The sequence below is a fragment of the Mugil cephalus genome, chromosome 2 (genome assembly GCF_022458985.1).
Source record: "Mugil cephalus isolate CIBA_MC_2020 chromosome 2, CIBA_Mcephalus_1.1, whole genome shotgun sequence".
In the NCBI taxonomy this organism is placed as follows: domain Eukaryota; kingdom Metazoa; phylum Chordata; class Actinopteri; order Mugiliformes; family Mugilidae; genus Mugil; species Mugil cephalus.
The window spans coordinates 21,177,308-21,195,449 of NC_061771.1; the positions used below are offsets into that span (position 1 = coordinate 21,177,308).

The 18,142-nt window shown below is 42.4% G+C and overlaps 1 protein-coding gene across 3 annotated transcripts; it reads right to left on the reverse strand.

Annotated features, from left to right (window-relative positions):
• Positions 1 to 1,684: 1,684 nt before the first annotated feature.
• Positions 1,685 to 18,027, reverse strand: gaa2 (alpha glucosidase 2). Of its 3 annotated transcripts, none has more exons than XM_047579060.1 (21): positions 17,840 to 18,027; positions 17,048 to 17,136; positions 15,558 to 16,121; positions 14,119 to 14,264; positions 13,390 to 13,555; positions 12,622 to 12,718; positions 11,833 to 11,952; positions 11,481 to 11,599; positions 10,935 to 11,066; positions 10,735 to 10,845; positions 8,218 to 8,331; positions 8,035 to 8,119; positions 7,831 to 7,948; positions 7,554 to 7,687; positions 7,196 to 7,347; positions 6,613 to 6,761; positions 6,346 to 6,487; positions 5,571 to 5,669; positions 4,800 to 4,964; positions 4,197 to 4,343; positions 1,685 to 3,871 (listed from the first exon to the last, which is right to left on the reverse strand). In XM_047579060.1, exons 2-21 carry the CDS (start codon positions 17,129 to 17,131, stop codon positions 3,809 to 3,811), a joined length of 2,907 nt encoding a protein of 968 aa, XP_047435016.1. In that variant the 5' UTR covers positions 17,132 to 17,136; positions 17,840 to 18,027; the 3' UTR covers positions 1,685 to 3,808. The 3 variants fall into 3 exon arrangements, with proteins under 3 accessions (XP_047435016.1, XP_047435015.1, XP_047435014.1); XM_047579059.1 differs by having other exon boundaries at positions 1,685 to 3,874; positions 17,048 to 17,198; XM_047579058.1 differs by having other exon boundaries at positions 1,685 to 3,874; positions 17,840 to 18,026.
• Positions 18,028 to 18,142: the final 115 nt, after the last annotated feature.

Consider the following 18,142-nt stretch of genomic DNA (forward strand, 5'->3'; position numbering starts at 1 on the left):
GTTGAAATCACTACCGTCGCTGGTTAGAGCCTTTCCAAACGGCTAACGTGTTTTTACGTAATGAAGCTTCTTTTGCAAAAAAATAGACGAGCTAAACGTTCACATGCGCATTCAGGGAATTGTCTCTTTATTCTTTTAATCTTAAAGGGTCTAAATGATCCTCAGAGCGAAGGCTAAAAAAATAAACAGCTTCACAAAGCTGGTGGTGATGATGGATTGAATAAAAGTCAACAGAAGCAAAGAGCTCTCTCTCTCTCTCTCTCTCTCTCACACACACACACACACACACACACACACACACACACACACACACACACACACACACACACACACACACACACACACACACACACACACACACACACACACACACACACACACACACACACACACACACACACGCATACAAAAGGACTCTGACAAAAAAGAGCTTTGTGTTGATTTGTTGCGTTTGTGCTGATGTGGGGGCGTCCCATCAAGGCTCTCACTTTAATCTTGGGAAAGAAAAACTCCTCTAACCAGAAAAAGAAAGGAAATGAACAATGAAGTTGCTTTTGGCTTTTTTAATAACTCCCAGAATTCTCTTACACAATAACCATCTGTCAAAAAGTGATTAAATGCTGGTTTAAAATTAAACTGAACATGCTTTGTGTGTGTGTGTGTGTGTGTCTTATGGAGGATATTGTGAAACTTTCTGTATGAAATGTGAAAAAAAAAAAGTCCGGACTGAAACACAATCTGGCAACATCTTTAGAAAAGAGCAGACCCTGATACCAGATCACCACTTACTCTTTGAAAAAAAAGAAAAGGAAAAAAAGTCAGAGTCCCCCATGCACGAAATGTCTTGTTCGCATATGTCCACATGCCAACCATGCAAACGCCCCCCGCACAAATACTTAATCCTCCCAAATCCAGACAGGAAATGCCCTCGTCAGTAGAGCAGAATGCTTTTGACAGACCCCCGCCGCTCTCATTCTCCGCGCTCTCTCCTCCCCCTCCTGCACCGAATGATATACGTGCCCTCCTCGAGCTCCCATCTGGAAACGGTTAGCCTGAGAGCGTCTGCACACGGCCAGTAAAAACACGTCTATCGCAAGTGTGGTCGGTGAGCGGCGGAGCGAGATTGAGATATCGGAGGGAGGAAACATGAGAACAAGTTGTTTGCTTTGACTTTGCGGAGCTGATTTCTGATTTGTGCGTATTTGTGTCTGTGCTTCGGGACGGTGGAAATATTTGTGTGGTGTCGTGACTCACGAGATCCAGTGTGGTCCCCCGTTTCTAAAGCGACGCATGCCGGGAAATTTAATTGTTTTATTCCCAAGTAATTTAACCAGAGTCCTCAGATGACCCATGTGTCTTAATGACAGACAGCCAGAGACTCCTCTGCCCACATATCTGAGGGGTTTAATGAGGAGGTGGGGGCTGAGGGCTGTCTATAATAGACACACTGTCTTTTTTAAAGGGAAATACTGCGGGGACATCAGGGGAGGAGGAAATAAATAAAAGAAAAATCTTTAAACCTTGTTAATTGCTCCAAAAGTCACGGAGGGAAAATAAATGAGGTAAACATTAACCACACATTTGGACCTTTCAGTCTTGTGCAACTGTTTCCTAATAAGAACTTATTATAAGCTCTTATTTCAGGTGCATTTAGATCTGTAAAGGATTAAAAACAAGCAGCAGAGACAGGAATGAGCATTTATTACACATTTTTTTTCTTCCCAAACTAAAATCTGGTTTTCAGCAAGAAAACAAAACAAAAAAAATAAAAAAGCAAATATACAAAATATGGCAGTAAATCACCATGTGGGAAATGAACACACATCTTATTCTGTAAAATGCAACCAACAATCGTCACAGCACAACAAACTCTGCCGTCTAGAGGCGAACGCATGTACTCCGGCACTTCAGCGGGAAGCGAAAAATAAGTTTCATTCATAAGTTCGCGGCCAACAGACGGCCTCAGGATTACACATTTGCACAAAATATCTGAAATAAAATATTTTCTTTTCTTTACTTTTTTCCTCGAAATTGCAAGAGCTATCGCGGTTTGTGCAATTCAATTTAAGCAGTGACACTAGGCTTCATGATAAGTTACCGCCAACACAAACGTCTTCACATGCTGGAAACACAGAAACGAAAAGGATAAAACTTTGGGACTTTGCGGCCGATATGCGTGCGTTACTTCTTCAACAAAACGTCTTCCAAAGTTGCATAGGGCGCAGCCTTTTTCATACAAAACCTCTACATTCAGACTTTCACAGCATCAAGGTCCAATTTCAGCTGAACGACTGTTGAATACTCGCCTATCTCAGATACATTTTCTGGCTTTAGGTGTCGTCCTCCTCCGCCAGAACCTCTCGCTGAGACAAGGGACACGACTGGAAAATGACTGTAGAGCACATGGCTCTAGTATAATTTAGCAGTTTGAGTAGCTGTCGTACATTAACAGCACTACGGTCTTCAACAAGAGGAATCGTAAGGCACCTCTATCTACCTTCACCACACTGCAGGACAAATTAGTGCAAAATAGGCAGTAAACAACGTTCAAGCACTTGAAGTCTGTTACACCACGAACCACGTACGGACTGCAGTCACAAAGCCCCGTGTTCATTTTCACTTATTGCACTTGTTCTTTCTGCTGATGTTTAAAATGTAGTTTTGGTTAAAAAAATAAAATCTTTACGTCTGAATCAGATCAAGTGACATGACAGCGATTATTGCATGTCCACACATTAAAGCAGCGGCTAAGCTACTGCAGGTCAGTGATGGTAATTCTCCAAGCTGATGAATGTATGTTTGTTCTGTACACAAAGATCTTTTTTTTTTTTTTTTTTTCTGTTTGAACTGCACAAAGCTGGTTTAGAGCTCGCCCGCTCCCGAATACATTCACTTTCACTAAAGCCCGACCGACAGCTTTCATTGGCTCTGTACTCCGAAACGTTACATGTGAAACTCGGCTTCAGTTTAATCAGCGACTGTAGCTTTTTTGCGGTGGAAGAGTGACGAAGACATACGAGCGCGACACCCAACACGCATGTGAAATATTATTAAAAAAACGGAGACGGAAACACGTTGTGAAAATCTGAACCTCCAGTGTTTTAACTCCCCGGCCTGTCGCTAAGACGTGTCCCCGTTGGACACGTTCAAACCGTAGACTGAATAAATATGGACCACCCCTTCCCATGTTAGTGGATGGGATTAAATGGGTCAAACTAAAACAGTAAAATACATATCGAATGTCAGTTATTTTAGGCAGTTAATATAATGTTGATGAATTTTCAAATGTCACTTCTTTGGATAAGTTTAGTTGTTTGATGATATAGAAATGGGATGTGACATAAAGGCACCACCAGTTGCCATGCCAACCGCCTCCTAAAGCTGTCCTGTGAGTGAGAGTTAACAATTGAAACTGAATTTTGAAGATAAGCACAGTGTATAGTCCAACATTTCCTTTTAACTGGTGTAAACATTGAGTAATATTAATTAAACAAAAATGTGAGTGAGTCATTGATATCGCGGCTTCACGTGACTTCACTCTCAGATCGTACCGCCCAGACTCTGGCTCCAAAGTCACAGGAACATAGCGTCGGTTTGACCAACGCAAGGAAGCAGGGACACATCGTCCATATTTATATACAGTCTATGGTTCAACCAGGCTGCGAAATGAAACGCGCCCCCCTTTAAAAATCAGCATAATAAACATGAGTTGCTCTGGAGTAAAGAGCCATGACAATGAGAAACACTTCGGTCCTAATACTTACAGACCGTGTCAGCTTGTGACTTAAACAGCAAACAGGTCAGTTCTTTACATCCAGCTGATGGTGAAGTTCACACTGAGGTTGAGACCCAGATCTGTGACTGTTAACACCTGCTGAGAGAATAATAGCATGTCAAAATAACAGCCTGTCAAAATAAAAGCATATTTATTCCGCATTAAAGTGGAGGAATGAACTTCTGCCCAAGAACTTAAATACTATTTTATTTTCTGTATTTCCATTAAATACAACTTCATATTTCTACACCACTAGTGTCTATTTCAGACCAAAATACTGCACCTTTTCCACCACTATAAGTTATTTACTTAATAAAATTCCCAATTTCTATTTTATTGGCTTGGGTGTCCTGCTAACATTATTCTGTTGGTGACCAAAGTATTGAACACATTTTTCAGAACTTGAGGAACTGATCCTCACCTGGTTGTCTCTGTAGGTGAATGTTGCATCCTGGGAGTTCACCAGCACCCTGCTCGGCTTCTCCTTCACGCCGTAGAACAACGCGGACTCCACCGTGATGTACGTCGCCTCCGTGTTGTTATGGAGCACTTGAGAAGTCATCACCTTCTACAAAATGAGAAAGACGAACGTTACGTGTGTCACCTGTGGAGAGTCCGTTTTGTTTGTTTGTTTTTTTCCCACTTCACGACCCAGCATTGACGGGGGGTTTCCACTTTTTAAGCTGAACATTAAACCTGATAAAATCTTAAACTACAAACAACTTCCTAAGCAACCACATTTTAACTTTACATTTAACTAAACTGCGGGTGAATCTGAAAACAAACTAGTGTGAAATTAGCTAGAGGAAAGTTCTGCCCTTATTTTTCTTGTCTTCATCTACAAACACAACCAATTGACGAATCAAACAAGTTGAGACACGGGTCGTGCAGGCCATCGAAATGCATTCTGAGAAATGGAGCAAATCGAAATCAGACGATGTGATCGCAGCAAGAGATACTGAGGGTTGGCTTTTTTATTTATTTATTTTTTCCCTAAAAGCAAAACTAAGTGAGGGGCGAGCACCTGAGCGACGCTGAAGACGATGTAGGCGTACTGTTCGGTCTCGTAGGTGTCGATGGTCTCCCCGTCGTCCCAGAACAGATCTCCACAGGCCGAGCCGTCGTCGGACAGAGCGGTGACCAGATGGAGAGGCTGACCGCTGCTCACCCACAGGGTCAGGTTGGGCGCCTGTTCAGACACAAATGGAGGGAAAGTAGCGCGAGTTACCGGTTGGAAGAGGTCCAACAGTGTGAGCTGCAGACGCCTGAGCTCAAGTCGGATAATTGTGGAACGTGTGGATGAAATTTTGCTCACATCAAATGCTCCAAAGCTGTTAGACTGAGAGTGTAAATTTGTGACGGGAGATTATGTATTAAATTAGAAATAAATGCTTCACTGAGGGCCTCCTGACTTTCAACTGGACAATTCATGAATCATCCAAACTTCTTGATACGAAGTCTGTTGTGGTGTTGTGTAATTTTTAATTAATCTCCAGACATTGATTCAGAAGATTTGGATGCAAATATTTAAAGAAAAATGGAGACACTGCAACTTATTTGATAGCACCGTTATCCTACTTGGTTTCATACTTTATTCTGATCTGTTGGTTTTAAATGATCATGTGTGAAACTGGTCCAGTATTTCTTTTGGAATTTAAATGCAGCTTCTTTGGTTGTTACAGCCGTTAATCATCTCACGTTCCCTTCTGTGACGACTGCTTAACAAGATTTAATCATCCCTACATTTGGACTCAAATAAATAAATGACGACAGTTTAAGGAAGAATCCCATTTACCTGTGTTGGTATGATATATCCCTCTCTCAGATGGAGGTTGATCTTATCCAGAGGTGCTTGGAGTTCGAGCTCTTCTCCTTTACTGCGCACAGCGTCACCCTGGGGGAAGAAGAGGGACACACATGGATGAGTAAACTGTTTACACCATTCAGTTGTCATTTAATCGAGCACTGTTAAAAAATGGATATTGTGATGAACTCAAAAATGTGATTTTAGAGGTGTAGAAAATAACATACTGTAGGCTAGACTTCTATTAGACCCTGGTTGATTGTCTATTTGTTGATAATTAATAGTAGTGAATAATTAGTAAAGTTGTCGATGGTGCAGTAAACCCCCGCTACTCTTTCAATGTCAGTGTTTACAGGTGCAGGTTTGGCAAAGTAAGAATTCAAATATTTGCCTGTGAAAAGCACTGGAGTGTCAATAAGAGGACGTTTGTACGGGTTGAGCATTTCAAATTGAACTTTGCCGTATTTATAGTGGGTGCGTCGGCTAAAATGCTACAGTGATGATACTTTGTGAGATATTTAAACATCTAATTTCCAAACCATGGTTTTTATTCTGCATCTATAACAGCCTTGCTTTCACATTCCCAAGACCAACGTTTGAAACCCAGCGCTCTATTTCTGCAACAATGTCTCCACCAAGTGGACACTGACGCATGGTGCAATCGTGCGGAGGAGATGAGCTGTCAATGTGTATCTAAAATATGTGTGCCTATAATGTATGTGTGTGTGTGTGTGTTTGTGTACATACCGATTATTGTGAGCCTTACCGTGTAGTAGTCGTACCAAAGACCTTCTGGAAAATAACCAACCACACTCTTGACTCCCTTATCCAACACTGGTGTCACTAGTAAACTCTTCCCCCATAGGAACTGTTTGTCATTCCCGTATGTTTTTACATCGTTCGGGAACCTTTCGAGTACAGGGAGGAGGCATATTTAGGTAAAGACCCTCTCGGTTTAACCAAAAACATCAAATCCAAATGTTGCACGTATAAGAAACAGAATACAAGAGTGCACATTTAGAGTTGTACTTACTCAAACATTAACGGTCGTGCCACAGTGTGTCCGTGCACATGTGCGTGATGGAAGAGGGTGTAGAGGACGGGGAAGAGAGAATAGCGCAGCAGCAGAGCCTGTTTCATGGCCGTACGAGCCAGCGGGCTGAACGCTGTCGGGTCCTGAGGCTGCAAGAAAAACCAGGAAGGGATGGAGATTCAAAACAAAGTAGCCGAAGTTAACATTTCATGACTAAAAATAACTCAGAGAGCTAATGGACGGCAGCTAACGAGTTTACAGGATAAATTCCTCAGCGCACACTGACACTGGGGTCAGGAAAGTTAAAAGAGAAGCTTTATTTCCTGAGAAGACTGATGAAGTTTGGCACTGAACATACACTCTACATGCTGATACACTATAATGTGTAATATGACTGCCACTTGCCACTTTTACCAATCACTTATCACCTTTTCGAAAATGTGTTAGTAATTATACTGTGTTCACCTTTTTGTTCTACTTATTGCTGAGCTAATCCACATCGTGCCATTGCACTGTTAACTCTGTGTTAACCTGCACATGAAAAATAAACCTGAATGAGGTTGTATTTTATATCATATCTCACCTTCACGTCCAGGGCGTTGTGATTACGCGTGAAAGGGTAGAAAGCTCCCAGCTGGGTCCAGCGGACGCACAGTTCCTCCTCCGGCTCCTCACTGAACCCACAGATGTCTGCTCCCACCAGCGGGATGCCCAGAAGGTTAAACGTCAACATACCTGAGCGGAAAATAAAAACCAATGTGAGCCAACTATCGAATTAACAATTTCTTGCACAGTTTTATCTTTCTCAAAATGCAACATGAACTCAGGCAGCAGCATCAAAATCCTCGGGCAAAAATGTCTGAATTACAATTTCTCCAACAACGTAACCAGTTATCAGTGCATGTCAACGTGGAGTATATCACAACATCTGAAACTCTAACCGGCTATAGACGTGTAAAGGTCTTTCCAGTGGCTCCTGTTGTCTCCCAGCCAGTGACCGGAGTACATCCCTTGACTGGGGAAGGTGGAGCGAGAGATCACAAAAGGTCTCTTGGCTACGATCCGCTTCAGAGCGCTGGACAAGAGAAGACAGGGGAAGAAAAGATGGACACACACTGTTACTATCATAATGAAAGAGCCTTTCAGTGTTTTCAGCCTTCTATCCCATGCTAAGTGTGTGTGTGTGTGTGTGTGTGTGTGTGTGTTATAGATGGCCACCTTGCAGAGGCTTTTGCTTCCATGAGTCCATAGAGACTGTGCATGTTGTAATGTATTGACTGCTTCTGTTGAGCCGTGGCACACAGAGTTTTAGCTCTCAGCAAACCCTGAAGTACGCCTGAAAAGAAAAAAAAAGACAGATTTACACTCCGAGACTCATATCTTTTGTACTTGTGTGTTTATGCGAAGTGTGTTGCCTCCCACCTGGGGTGTATGGAGGATTTTCAAGAGGGCTTGATGGGCAGCCATTGGTCGATCCATCCAGGAAGTTTGACGGCTCATTCATGTCCTAAACCAAAGGAGACGACGTCAGGGAGAATATACAGTAGTTCCTTTAAGTCAGTCAGGTTCCCTTTTGTGCAACACTGTCTTCTATCCATCACTTACAATCCATAACCCATCAAATGGCACATTCTCATGGAACCTCCGCAAGTTGTCGTACCACCATTCATGCGTCGCTTCATCGGAGAAATCAGGATACGCTGTCAGACCTGGCCACACCTAAAAGAGAAAAGAGAAAAAAGAGAAAAACAAATGTTAATCATACCAGAGATATTTGACCACTGTGACAAGGTTCACAAAGTCTTCCAGCAGAACTTTGCATTGTCACAAGATGGTCTCCACCTGTGGGGTCTCCTGATGCAGCATGCGAACACAGGTCCGCCGTCCAAAAGCACAGGCCGGGGACAGGACTGTCAGAGACTCTGCGGAGTCCCTGCAACAGAGACTCGGCGGAGTCTCTGCCTGCACCCATCGGCTCTCTGTGCTGATGTACAGCTGATCTGTGACCCGGACCCCCCTCCGTGCAGTCACTGGGGGGGTCCTCATGCACCCATCAGGATCTGCCGGATGACTGTCAGAGGACCTGTATTTAAAACCTCGGTTCCTCCGTGGCCTTACGTCATGAGGACCTCGTGATGACGTCATCAAAGAGCGAACCCTGTTCGTTTTCATAGTAACTGTCAACAATTGAGGGTACGCACTGACGTCACTGTTGCCTTGGGCAACGTTCTCCTGAGTGGCAAAGACGCAGCGAAATGTTTCAGTAAATACAGCGAGACCAGGGAAAATTATCCATGCGAACTAGTATGGATTTGGAAAAGTGGATTAATCTCAGTTTCAAACTTTCAATCTTATGATAAATGTAGCTAAGCAAAAGACGCTAACACTAGGAGCAGTAACGTTACTGAGTTATTGAGAAGTAACTTAAGCCATATAATCATGTAGCGTCCGACCGGACGTTAAAAGCATGACGAGGAGTGATCGCAAATATTCAGTTTATTGTTTTATCGTTATTTAATGTAGGAACTGAAGTACTGTCGACCGTAAATACGCCAAAAAAACACCATCGACAAACTTATCTGAGAGACCGCCAGAACGTAACTTAAGAAGTAACTTCATTAAAAAAAATACAGCATAAATTAATATTACCTGACACTAAATGTGAACCACAACACCAGGTTTCTGTCCCTGGATTCCAGTTGTTACTTCGTAATGCAGCGATGCGGCAGTCGGAGATATCTGTAAAAATATATCTCTGACTGCTTTTCAAATCTTTTGGTTCAGTCAATCGCACAACAACTCTTCCCATTTTCAAAAAAATTACTTTACAATTTAGACGCTATTAAAGCCTATGATTCAAACTAATGTCGTTAATCTCCTTGCTCAACTGTCACTTTTTTACACTCAGTGGCCGTAACCATGGAGACGTCGCTTGCGGTGACGTCACGGACATACCCTTCTCTACCATTTCTCTTTTAAAGGCGTTTTATTTTGAAACTCTCCTGAACCAGATTTTAGGGAGACGTGAGGAAACGTCCACACGTAGCAAAACGTGTGAACTTTTTTCTCTCCGGTTTTCCTTAGCGTCGCGTCGAGAATTTCTCCGTAAAGGTCGATCCATGGCAAAACCCGCATCTAGTTGTATAAAGGCTGTAGTACATATCTCCGGCCTATGCGCGCGCTATTTCTTTTACAGAAAGCCAAAAAAAAAGAACAAGAGGCGGAGCATGCCCGTCAATCCTGCACGCCAAATACAAACATACAGTCAAGATTATAGTCCTTTTTAACAGTATTGACCTAGCCACCCAACAAGGGTCAATATCCGATGCAGCACCATCACACGCTTGTAGTCCGCTACTGATGTTGTTCGTTGTTGTTATGAGACGTCAGAGGCGATGATATCAGTGTGTTCCTGTTCACACGTTTGAGAATCTGCATTTGAGGCTCCCTATTTTTAGTTTTTCACCCTGGGACCTGGATTCAAAAAGGTGCGGTTCCAGTCACAGAAAGATCCAGATCCGTATGTCCATGAGTTAAAGTCTTCAAACAGCTCGCAGACTGATTGGTTGGAGATCTGTTTGGAGGTCAACATCTTGTGTTGTTTTGTTGTTCCTGGACACCGAATTTCCCTTGGGATAAATAAATCATCTGGCTGTTTGTCTAATACAGTATTCAATATTTGGTCACATGCATATTTTGTAGCATATCAGGTAAAATTAACACATGTCCTTCATGCAGACACGTGACTTTTGTTTGATTGATTAACAGCGGTTGTATTTGTCTCATTAATACTAGCCATGATTCTGGGATCGAAAATTAGCTACAAGAAAAGAGATATCTTTAATATTATAACATAATTGTGTAACTTTGCCCATTTTCCATTTTTCCTTTAGAAATAATGTACAATGAATACAGTTCTTTTAATTTTAGACAATAATAAAAAAAAAAAGATCCGAACTTTAAAAACAAATCCTTCTGCTAATATGTGTTACCTTAAACCTCAGTCAACCAGGTTTAAACTGGCTTCAAATGATGGTGGCATCATTTAAAACTGTCTAACTGCAGCAGACTAAATGTTGAGCCACACGTCCAGCTAATGCTGGATTGTGACTAAAGTCTCACCTTCCCAATAAGTGTTTTTCCTTCAGCATCTTTAATAAAAATTCCTCTCTTCAGTCCTTCATCGAATGGCCAGTATGAGCCCTCAGGCTGCGTGCTGCTGATACCCGGGTCCTGCAGGTTGAGAAACAATAGTCACAAACACACACACACTCTCCAAATCAGAAAATAACACACGGCAGCAAGAGCAAGCATCCGTTTACCAGGATCATGACGTAGCGTTGGTTGTGAGTGTGCAGGTCCCTGACCAGGTCTGGCAGTGTGTCGAACCTTGCAGAGTCAAAGGTGAAGTCCATGTATTGTTGCATGTAGTCGATGTCGTTCCACTGGACGTCCTGCGATCAAACAGAGAGACACACATCAGAACAAAGCGGTGGCTCATTATTAACTTCTTATGATGTGGATCCAATTTTAAAGAAAGTGTCAAAAGAAGCAAACCTGTCTGAATTAAAATAATCCAAACAAACATCTAGATTGTCCAGATCCATTTAATTACACATTAATAAAAAAATAATAAAAAACAGAGCTTTGAAAAACACTTCCTGAAGGAGAAAGTATGAAACTATTTATCAATAGGTGCAAAGCATGATCCTGCATAAAAAGCTTATGTTTGTTATTCTCAGTGTAATCATTTTATCGCCAAATACACTGCAGTCATATGTTTATTGGTATGATCATAGAGTTGCTAGTTTTATCTTGTCATTCTGGTTTATTAATTTATTGCCTTTATGGTGCAAAACAAAAATTACCTGGGGTATACTATAATTCCTCATGCTCTTGACAACCTCCCAGGTAGAATTACTGGTGTTGTAGCCCCAGCGACAGAGATGGTATCCCAGAGCCCAGTAGATCGGCATCGCTGGGTATCCTGAGATAGAGAAAGAAGTGTGAGTGAAAGCAGCAGCGGCAGGAGGAGGAGGAGGCTTCTAGTTCTACTTTCTCCACCATACTTGATTATAAAAGCAAGCTGTACAGAGATTCCTAATCAGAGCTGAAGAAAGTTTTCATGATCCTTGTTTTTCTTTAACTGGTTGGTGTAATGTCTGTGTAACAATGATGTGTTGGCACTGCTGAAATGTATCTGAACTCACTCCCACTGACCTATGACTTCCACGTATTGTTCAATCACTGAACCGGGGTCGGGGCCGAGGAAAACATAAAAGTCGAGGATTCCACCGATGGTTCGCCACGTGAGGGCCGGGGCCGGCTGGAGGGCCACATCTGATGGAACAGAAGAAATGTTATTTACGAGAAACTCCTGCTGGTCAAACTAAAACCAGGGTCAGGCAGGTACAAGTCTGAGCTGAAAGCAAAGACAGGAAGTAAACACTATGTGTATAATGAAAAACTGATAATAAATTGCATATGCATGTATATTATATGGTTCTGGGAAGAGCTGATTTATTGGTGCCTGTGAACTTTCACAGTTGTGGAGGAATAGATACATCGATCAGGCATAACATTATGACCACCTTCCTAATATTGTGTAGGTCTCCCTTGTGCCTCTCTTCTGAGGGTGTCCTGTGGTGTGCATGTGTGCATGTGCCTGTGGGGATGGCTGCTGCCATCAAGGAGTGTTGTTATGGGGTGGGGGTGTCTGGTCTGGTCTAGGTGGACGCTACATGTCTAAGTAACATCCACACGAATGCCAGGTCCACTGAATTGTCACAAGATGGTCAAATTAATCATTGGAAAGTCCGTTTGGGACTTCTGCTTTTATACAATTGCTTAATTTTGTCAGCTGCTGCCATATGAACAACGGTTTTGAAATGCTGCAAAATAGTAGCATCAGCTATTTATCCCGCTGCTGCTGTCGACTAATCCCAGCACGAACGTTAGTGTCACTGAGCGCAGCAGAAGTGGAAGTATCGTGGCGACAGGCAGACTGACCCATGGCATTGCTGTTCAGCAGGAAGAAGCCGTGAGCATTCCCTCCGTCCTCCATCGCCAGATAAAACGGATGGACCCCATACAGGTTCGTCTTTTCCTACAATGTAGAAAGAAATGCAAGGTTGTTGTGGTTAACTTTGGTTCACAATCAAGCCGTAATCCAAAGAAGCCAGATACCGTCTTTTGGTTTACACAGACATTTACTCAGATATTTATAAATGGGCACAGTTAACCCAAACAAAAACAAACAACCCCTGCATTAGGTGGAATGCACCATTATTGCCATAACGACTAAGTCTGTTGTGGAAAAGGTTTGGCAAGCAGACTTCCTGTCAAATATTGATATAAAAATTAACGATCCACCAACACTAGCTACATTTTTACATTTCATTTTTCATTGGTGAAGTAATTTTTTTCGATCCCTGGAACACAGCCTTCCTCTTTCATACCTTGCGAACAACACACACAGAAGATCGTGTGTCGCAAACTGCAGTAAAAATCCAATGAGACGCATATTCTGAATGCGTCATATAAAAACCCAAAGGAAGGCTCATAAAACACAACATACAACAGTATATCTCACATCTTAAAGGGGAAGAGGTTATGTGTCATTCAATTAAAATTTACTTCACAACATCTGAGGATCTTTAAGCATCAGTTTTGCTGTAAGGCAATTATAATTTATTAAATCTGATACCAAAACCGACCAAAACGGAGGCTGAAATGCTGTAAATGTTGTAAAAACTGAACAACTACACATGTCATTACCGTGGGAGGAACGTCCCTGGCCCACATGGTGAGTGTGTTCCAGTGGACGTCATGCAGAAAGTTGGAGCGGTGCTCCCCCAGGCCGTAGATGAACTGACTGGCCAGGGAGGTGGAGAACTGGAGGAACTGATCCGCGTAGAAGAGCGGCCCCACGGTCGTGTTCAGACTGTCAGGAAACAGACAACAATTAATAAGCTTCAACTACAAAAGCCTGGAGACTTTATCACATTCAGCCCAGACGACAAGATTTTCCCTCTCCAGGTTTAAAGATCCCTCAACTAGAGTCACAGAAGCGTAATGTTGCTTAAGGTTAACACAAAATGTGAGAGTTCTCCTGGTTTGATCAGCTCTAGGAGCCCAAAGAGCAGCAATGAGAAACAGCTAATGAGAGTGAAGAGCTGGTGGTGCAGGAATACAAACAACATCAAGGCAACAACAACTTCATTTGAATCACTTTCTCATGTGTTATCATGTGATTTTTCAGAGCTTGCGTAAAGTTACGTTTCAAAAATCCACGTAGTCTGAGTTTTTTTTTTCATTATTGAATGTAGGATAAATTTATGATATTCTTTATTAAATCTCAGATTAGGCATAGTCAGCAATTTTGGTTAAAAAAAAAAAAGATAGTGTAGTGTAGTGCTAGTCTACAATATGCTAATGTACAATATGCAAATCATTATCTAGCTTGACATTATCCAATCGTATGTTTCATATTCCGGTCAGACTTACAGCACCGTTCCTGTGGAGCGCCTCTTCACAACCAGACCAAACGGCTGCTTTGAAAGCTCCACTATGTACTCGGGGCTTTGTGCCTTCTCGGTGACGTTGGGGACAGAGATGGGGACCTCGAAACGTGAAGCTGAAGGGTCCGTTATCTAGACGGAGAACAGACTGTGGTTAAATTACACAATAAAACAATTTACAGCTGTTAAAGTCCTTCAGTAACTTTACACCCATGTGGTTCAGTCAAAAGATGCTGGAATGAGCTTGTTGATCTATGACATACATTTTTATTTATTTATTATTTTTGCATATATGTGTAAGGGGCTGACTTGAGTCTCTTTTTTTAGTTATAATCCATGAGTAAAGGTGTAGGTCCGTGTCTGTGTCATAAACATTTGCTTTTGGGGGTAACTTTAAATCCTTTTTAAATGCACAACAGGAACAAAGATCATATTAATCTGGTGTTTGTCGTTGTTTTATGACGCTCATTACTCATTTACTATTATACTCATCTTATCAAACATCTCAATGCACTGGCGCTGACCTTTGCCCCATTCGATGTTATAGCCTTTTCATAAGCCATTATTAATATTTTAACCGAAACAGTCACTGAAACACACCAAATTTATCTTATTTATTGTTATTTGGGGACTTTATTTTTAGATTAATACAGCAAACACTCATGGATCTCAATTTTCTCCAACACAGAATATTTACTGATATTTTTACCAGTTAACTGGTAAAAGTATCATGAAAGGTCTTTACAATCATTTAAGCAGTAAAATTATTTAATTCACATAGCATTATAATATCCTAGATCTTAAAGTTGCTTAAAAATACATGCAATCGTCTATGGTTGGTTTATGGCATCTGCATGGAAAGAAAAAGTTGAAAATGCAGCCAAGTAGTAGAGCAGAGGTTTGGGCAACACCCAGACAAACGACATGATTTGTTGACCCTTGTGAACACAAGTAAATACAAACCCTGCGTAAACAACAGTAAATAAACACAGTAACTGCACCAGTGTCTGAGGAATGTTTAAAAACCTGTCACAGAAAATCATCAGGTGACAGATCTTCTGCCTCATAAATCCCTGTCATAAGATCACAGGATCCTCGGAGCCGCTGACTGAGGATCTGAAAACAAGACTTCCAGATTTCCATTTCTGCTATTTTAAATGTCATTTAATGACAATTAAAATGTATTAAAACCAAGATTAAAACCAGGAACAGTCACAAAACATCTAGCACCATTCCAGTGTGCGGCAACTCAGCGGGGTCTAATCTTTCTATAAATATCTCAAAGTGGAAGATTTATCTGGCTACAAAATGAATTTGCCAAAGAGGAGACTGCAGCTACATGCGTTCACTGATTATCTCTACATGTGTAATTTGACCAAACCGTCATTGTACGTGACTGAATATTCACACAGATGCTCCACTCACCCTGACGCGAAGCCGATTGTCCGTCTCGTGACGTACGTCCACCTCAACAGTGAGTATGTCTCCGGGGTAATAAGTCTTCTCCTCCTTAACAAGCGTACCTTTCTGCCCCAGCAATGTGTCATTTAGTGACACGAGCGAGTAGGACGGGAAGCCCGGGGGATAGAAACACCAAGGGATTCCGTTTTTCCCTGACGGCCGAGCGGCCGAAGAGGAAGCCGTGGACGCGGGGATGAAGCAGCAGTTCCTCGCCTCGCACAACTCCCGGGTCACGACCGCGCCTCTCTCGGGATAGCAGTCGAACCTCCACGCCTCGGGGATCAGGCCGCAGGCCTCTCTGCGGGCGGCGGCGACGGTGTCGTTCACTTGCACGTTAGAGCCCGGCATCGGTCTGGCACCCGGCAGCGGTGGAGGCTGTTGGCTGGGGGTGCCGTGGAGCCAGAACATGGTGCCCAGGAGCCAGCCCCCAAACAGGATCAGCAGCAGGCAGCCGATCACCAGGAGACCCTTGGTGATGGAGCATGACGGCAAACGTGGAAGCAAGGAGGCCTCCTCTGGATCCAGCGCCTTGAGAAACAGCAGGGAAGTAACAATACACACAGACGATTCAAACACAGAAAATTCTACAAGTGTCTTACTTGTAAGAGATTGTTCAGTTTCAACATGGAGTGAAACTAAATAAGTTTTTAAAAACTCATCGCTTCCACTTAAACCGACACTGAGGATTTTTACCCCACCACTTGGTAACTATTTAACTTAAAGGTGGAACACACAGAACAAATACATCAATAAGCCACAACATTATGACCACCACTGACAGGAGAAGTGGACGACATTGACCGTCTTGTGACAATTCAATGTTCTGCTGGGAAACGTTTGAACCTGGCATTCGTGTGGATGTCACTTAGACGTGTAGCACCCACATAGACCAGACCAGACACCCCCACCCCACAGCAATGACACTCCTTGATGGCAGCAGCCATCCCCAGCAGGATGCAGCCTGAAACAGGCGCACACAAAAACAGTGCAGGAACAACTCAAAAAAATAAATAAAAAACATTTTAAAAAATGGAAAAAGAGCACAAGGTGTTGACCTGGCCTCCAAATTCACTAGATCTCAAACTGGTCTAGTATCTGTGGGATGCACTGGAACAAGCCTGATCCAGTTCTGGAGGCACAAGGGAGACATACACAAAATTTGGAAGGTAGTCATAATGGTATGCCTGTGATGAAATAACAAATTGGGCAAAATGTGGAATAGTTAGAACGACTCACTTCCTCTTAATATAAAAAATAAAAAAATAATCAATATCAGTGAGTTTGACACTAACTATTACTACTTAACTAATAAAAGCAGGACTGTTTGTTTCATAGTACACTGTCCTAATTTGAGAGCACATTCGTCTTCTGCAAAAAACGATCGGACAAAGACAGACCAGCAGCTTCAGCTTTAAACATTAATGGAAGAAGGCGACAGACAAATATTAACTCACCGGAACACGGGAACGAGGCTCCCCCGAGAAAACTTCACTGGAAAACTGGACATCCTCCGGGTTCAGCCGCTTGTAGGAGGCCATGGTGACTGAGTGACAGGGACAGGGACGGGGACAGGGGAGCAAAGTTCAGTGCATATGTCAACACTTCCTGAATGTGAGGAGCCGGTGGAAGAAGAGTGCGTGGAAAGGAACAGTGAAGTGAAATTGATTTGTCAGATTTTGGTGAGCGAGCACATGACAGAAAATGGAGACTATTTATTTGTTTATTTATTTTAAAGTCATGTGCATTCACTGAAGGGGGGAAACCCTTTAGCATCATTAGCAGTTAACATAATAAGCTGTCAATTTACTAGGATTCAAGGAAAACCTGGATATTCAGGTTTAGCCTTTGTGTTGAGGCCATGTATACCGAACAGCAAAATAGCAAATGCTTTTTCTAATAGTCTGAGTAAAGCACAGTTTTGACTCAGGGTTTGTTATATGTCTATATTCCCACTGGGCTGAGGTATTTTGAATATATTTACAACTAGGAAAACTTCAGCACAGGACGTAGTGGCTAAAGCTAACCCTGCGTAGAAAACTATGTGAATATCAGAAAGCAACAGGGAGACATTTTGAATTAATTTCTGGTTTGAGGTCTGACTGTTTATACTGTGGTGATTATAAAACCATCACAACAACAACTACTCGGCCTTGCAAAAAATAATGCGTTAAAGTAGCAAAGATAACGGTTGGTCAACGTTAGCTAGCTGTAGGGTAACTTAAGCTATGCTAACGTCAGTAACTTACCTATAAATCCCTCGAGGTGGGTACCCACACAAAAAGTGCAGCACACAGGACGCGTTTACTTCAAATAAATGTTACGTTTGCGAAGACTTTGGTAACTAACGCCGATAACCTCCACTGCCTGCATCATGCACTTCTGTTTATCTCTGCGCCGCGTTCAGGTCACCTCGTACTTTCAATAACTTCCGTCTGAGGAGGAGGCGTCACTTTATCATGTATGGCGCATTCACGCTCCGTAAATAACATGTTGTTAATAATGTTAATAGTAATAATAATAATAATAATAGCTTGGATTTATATAGCGCC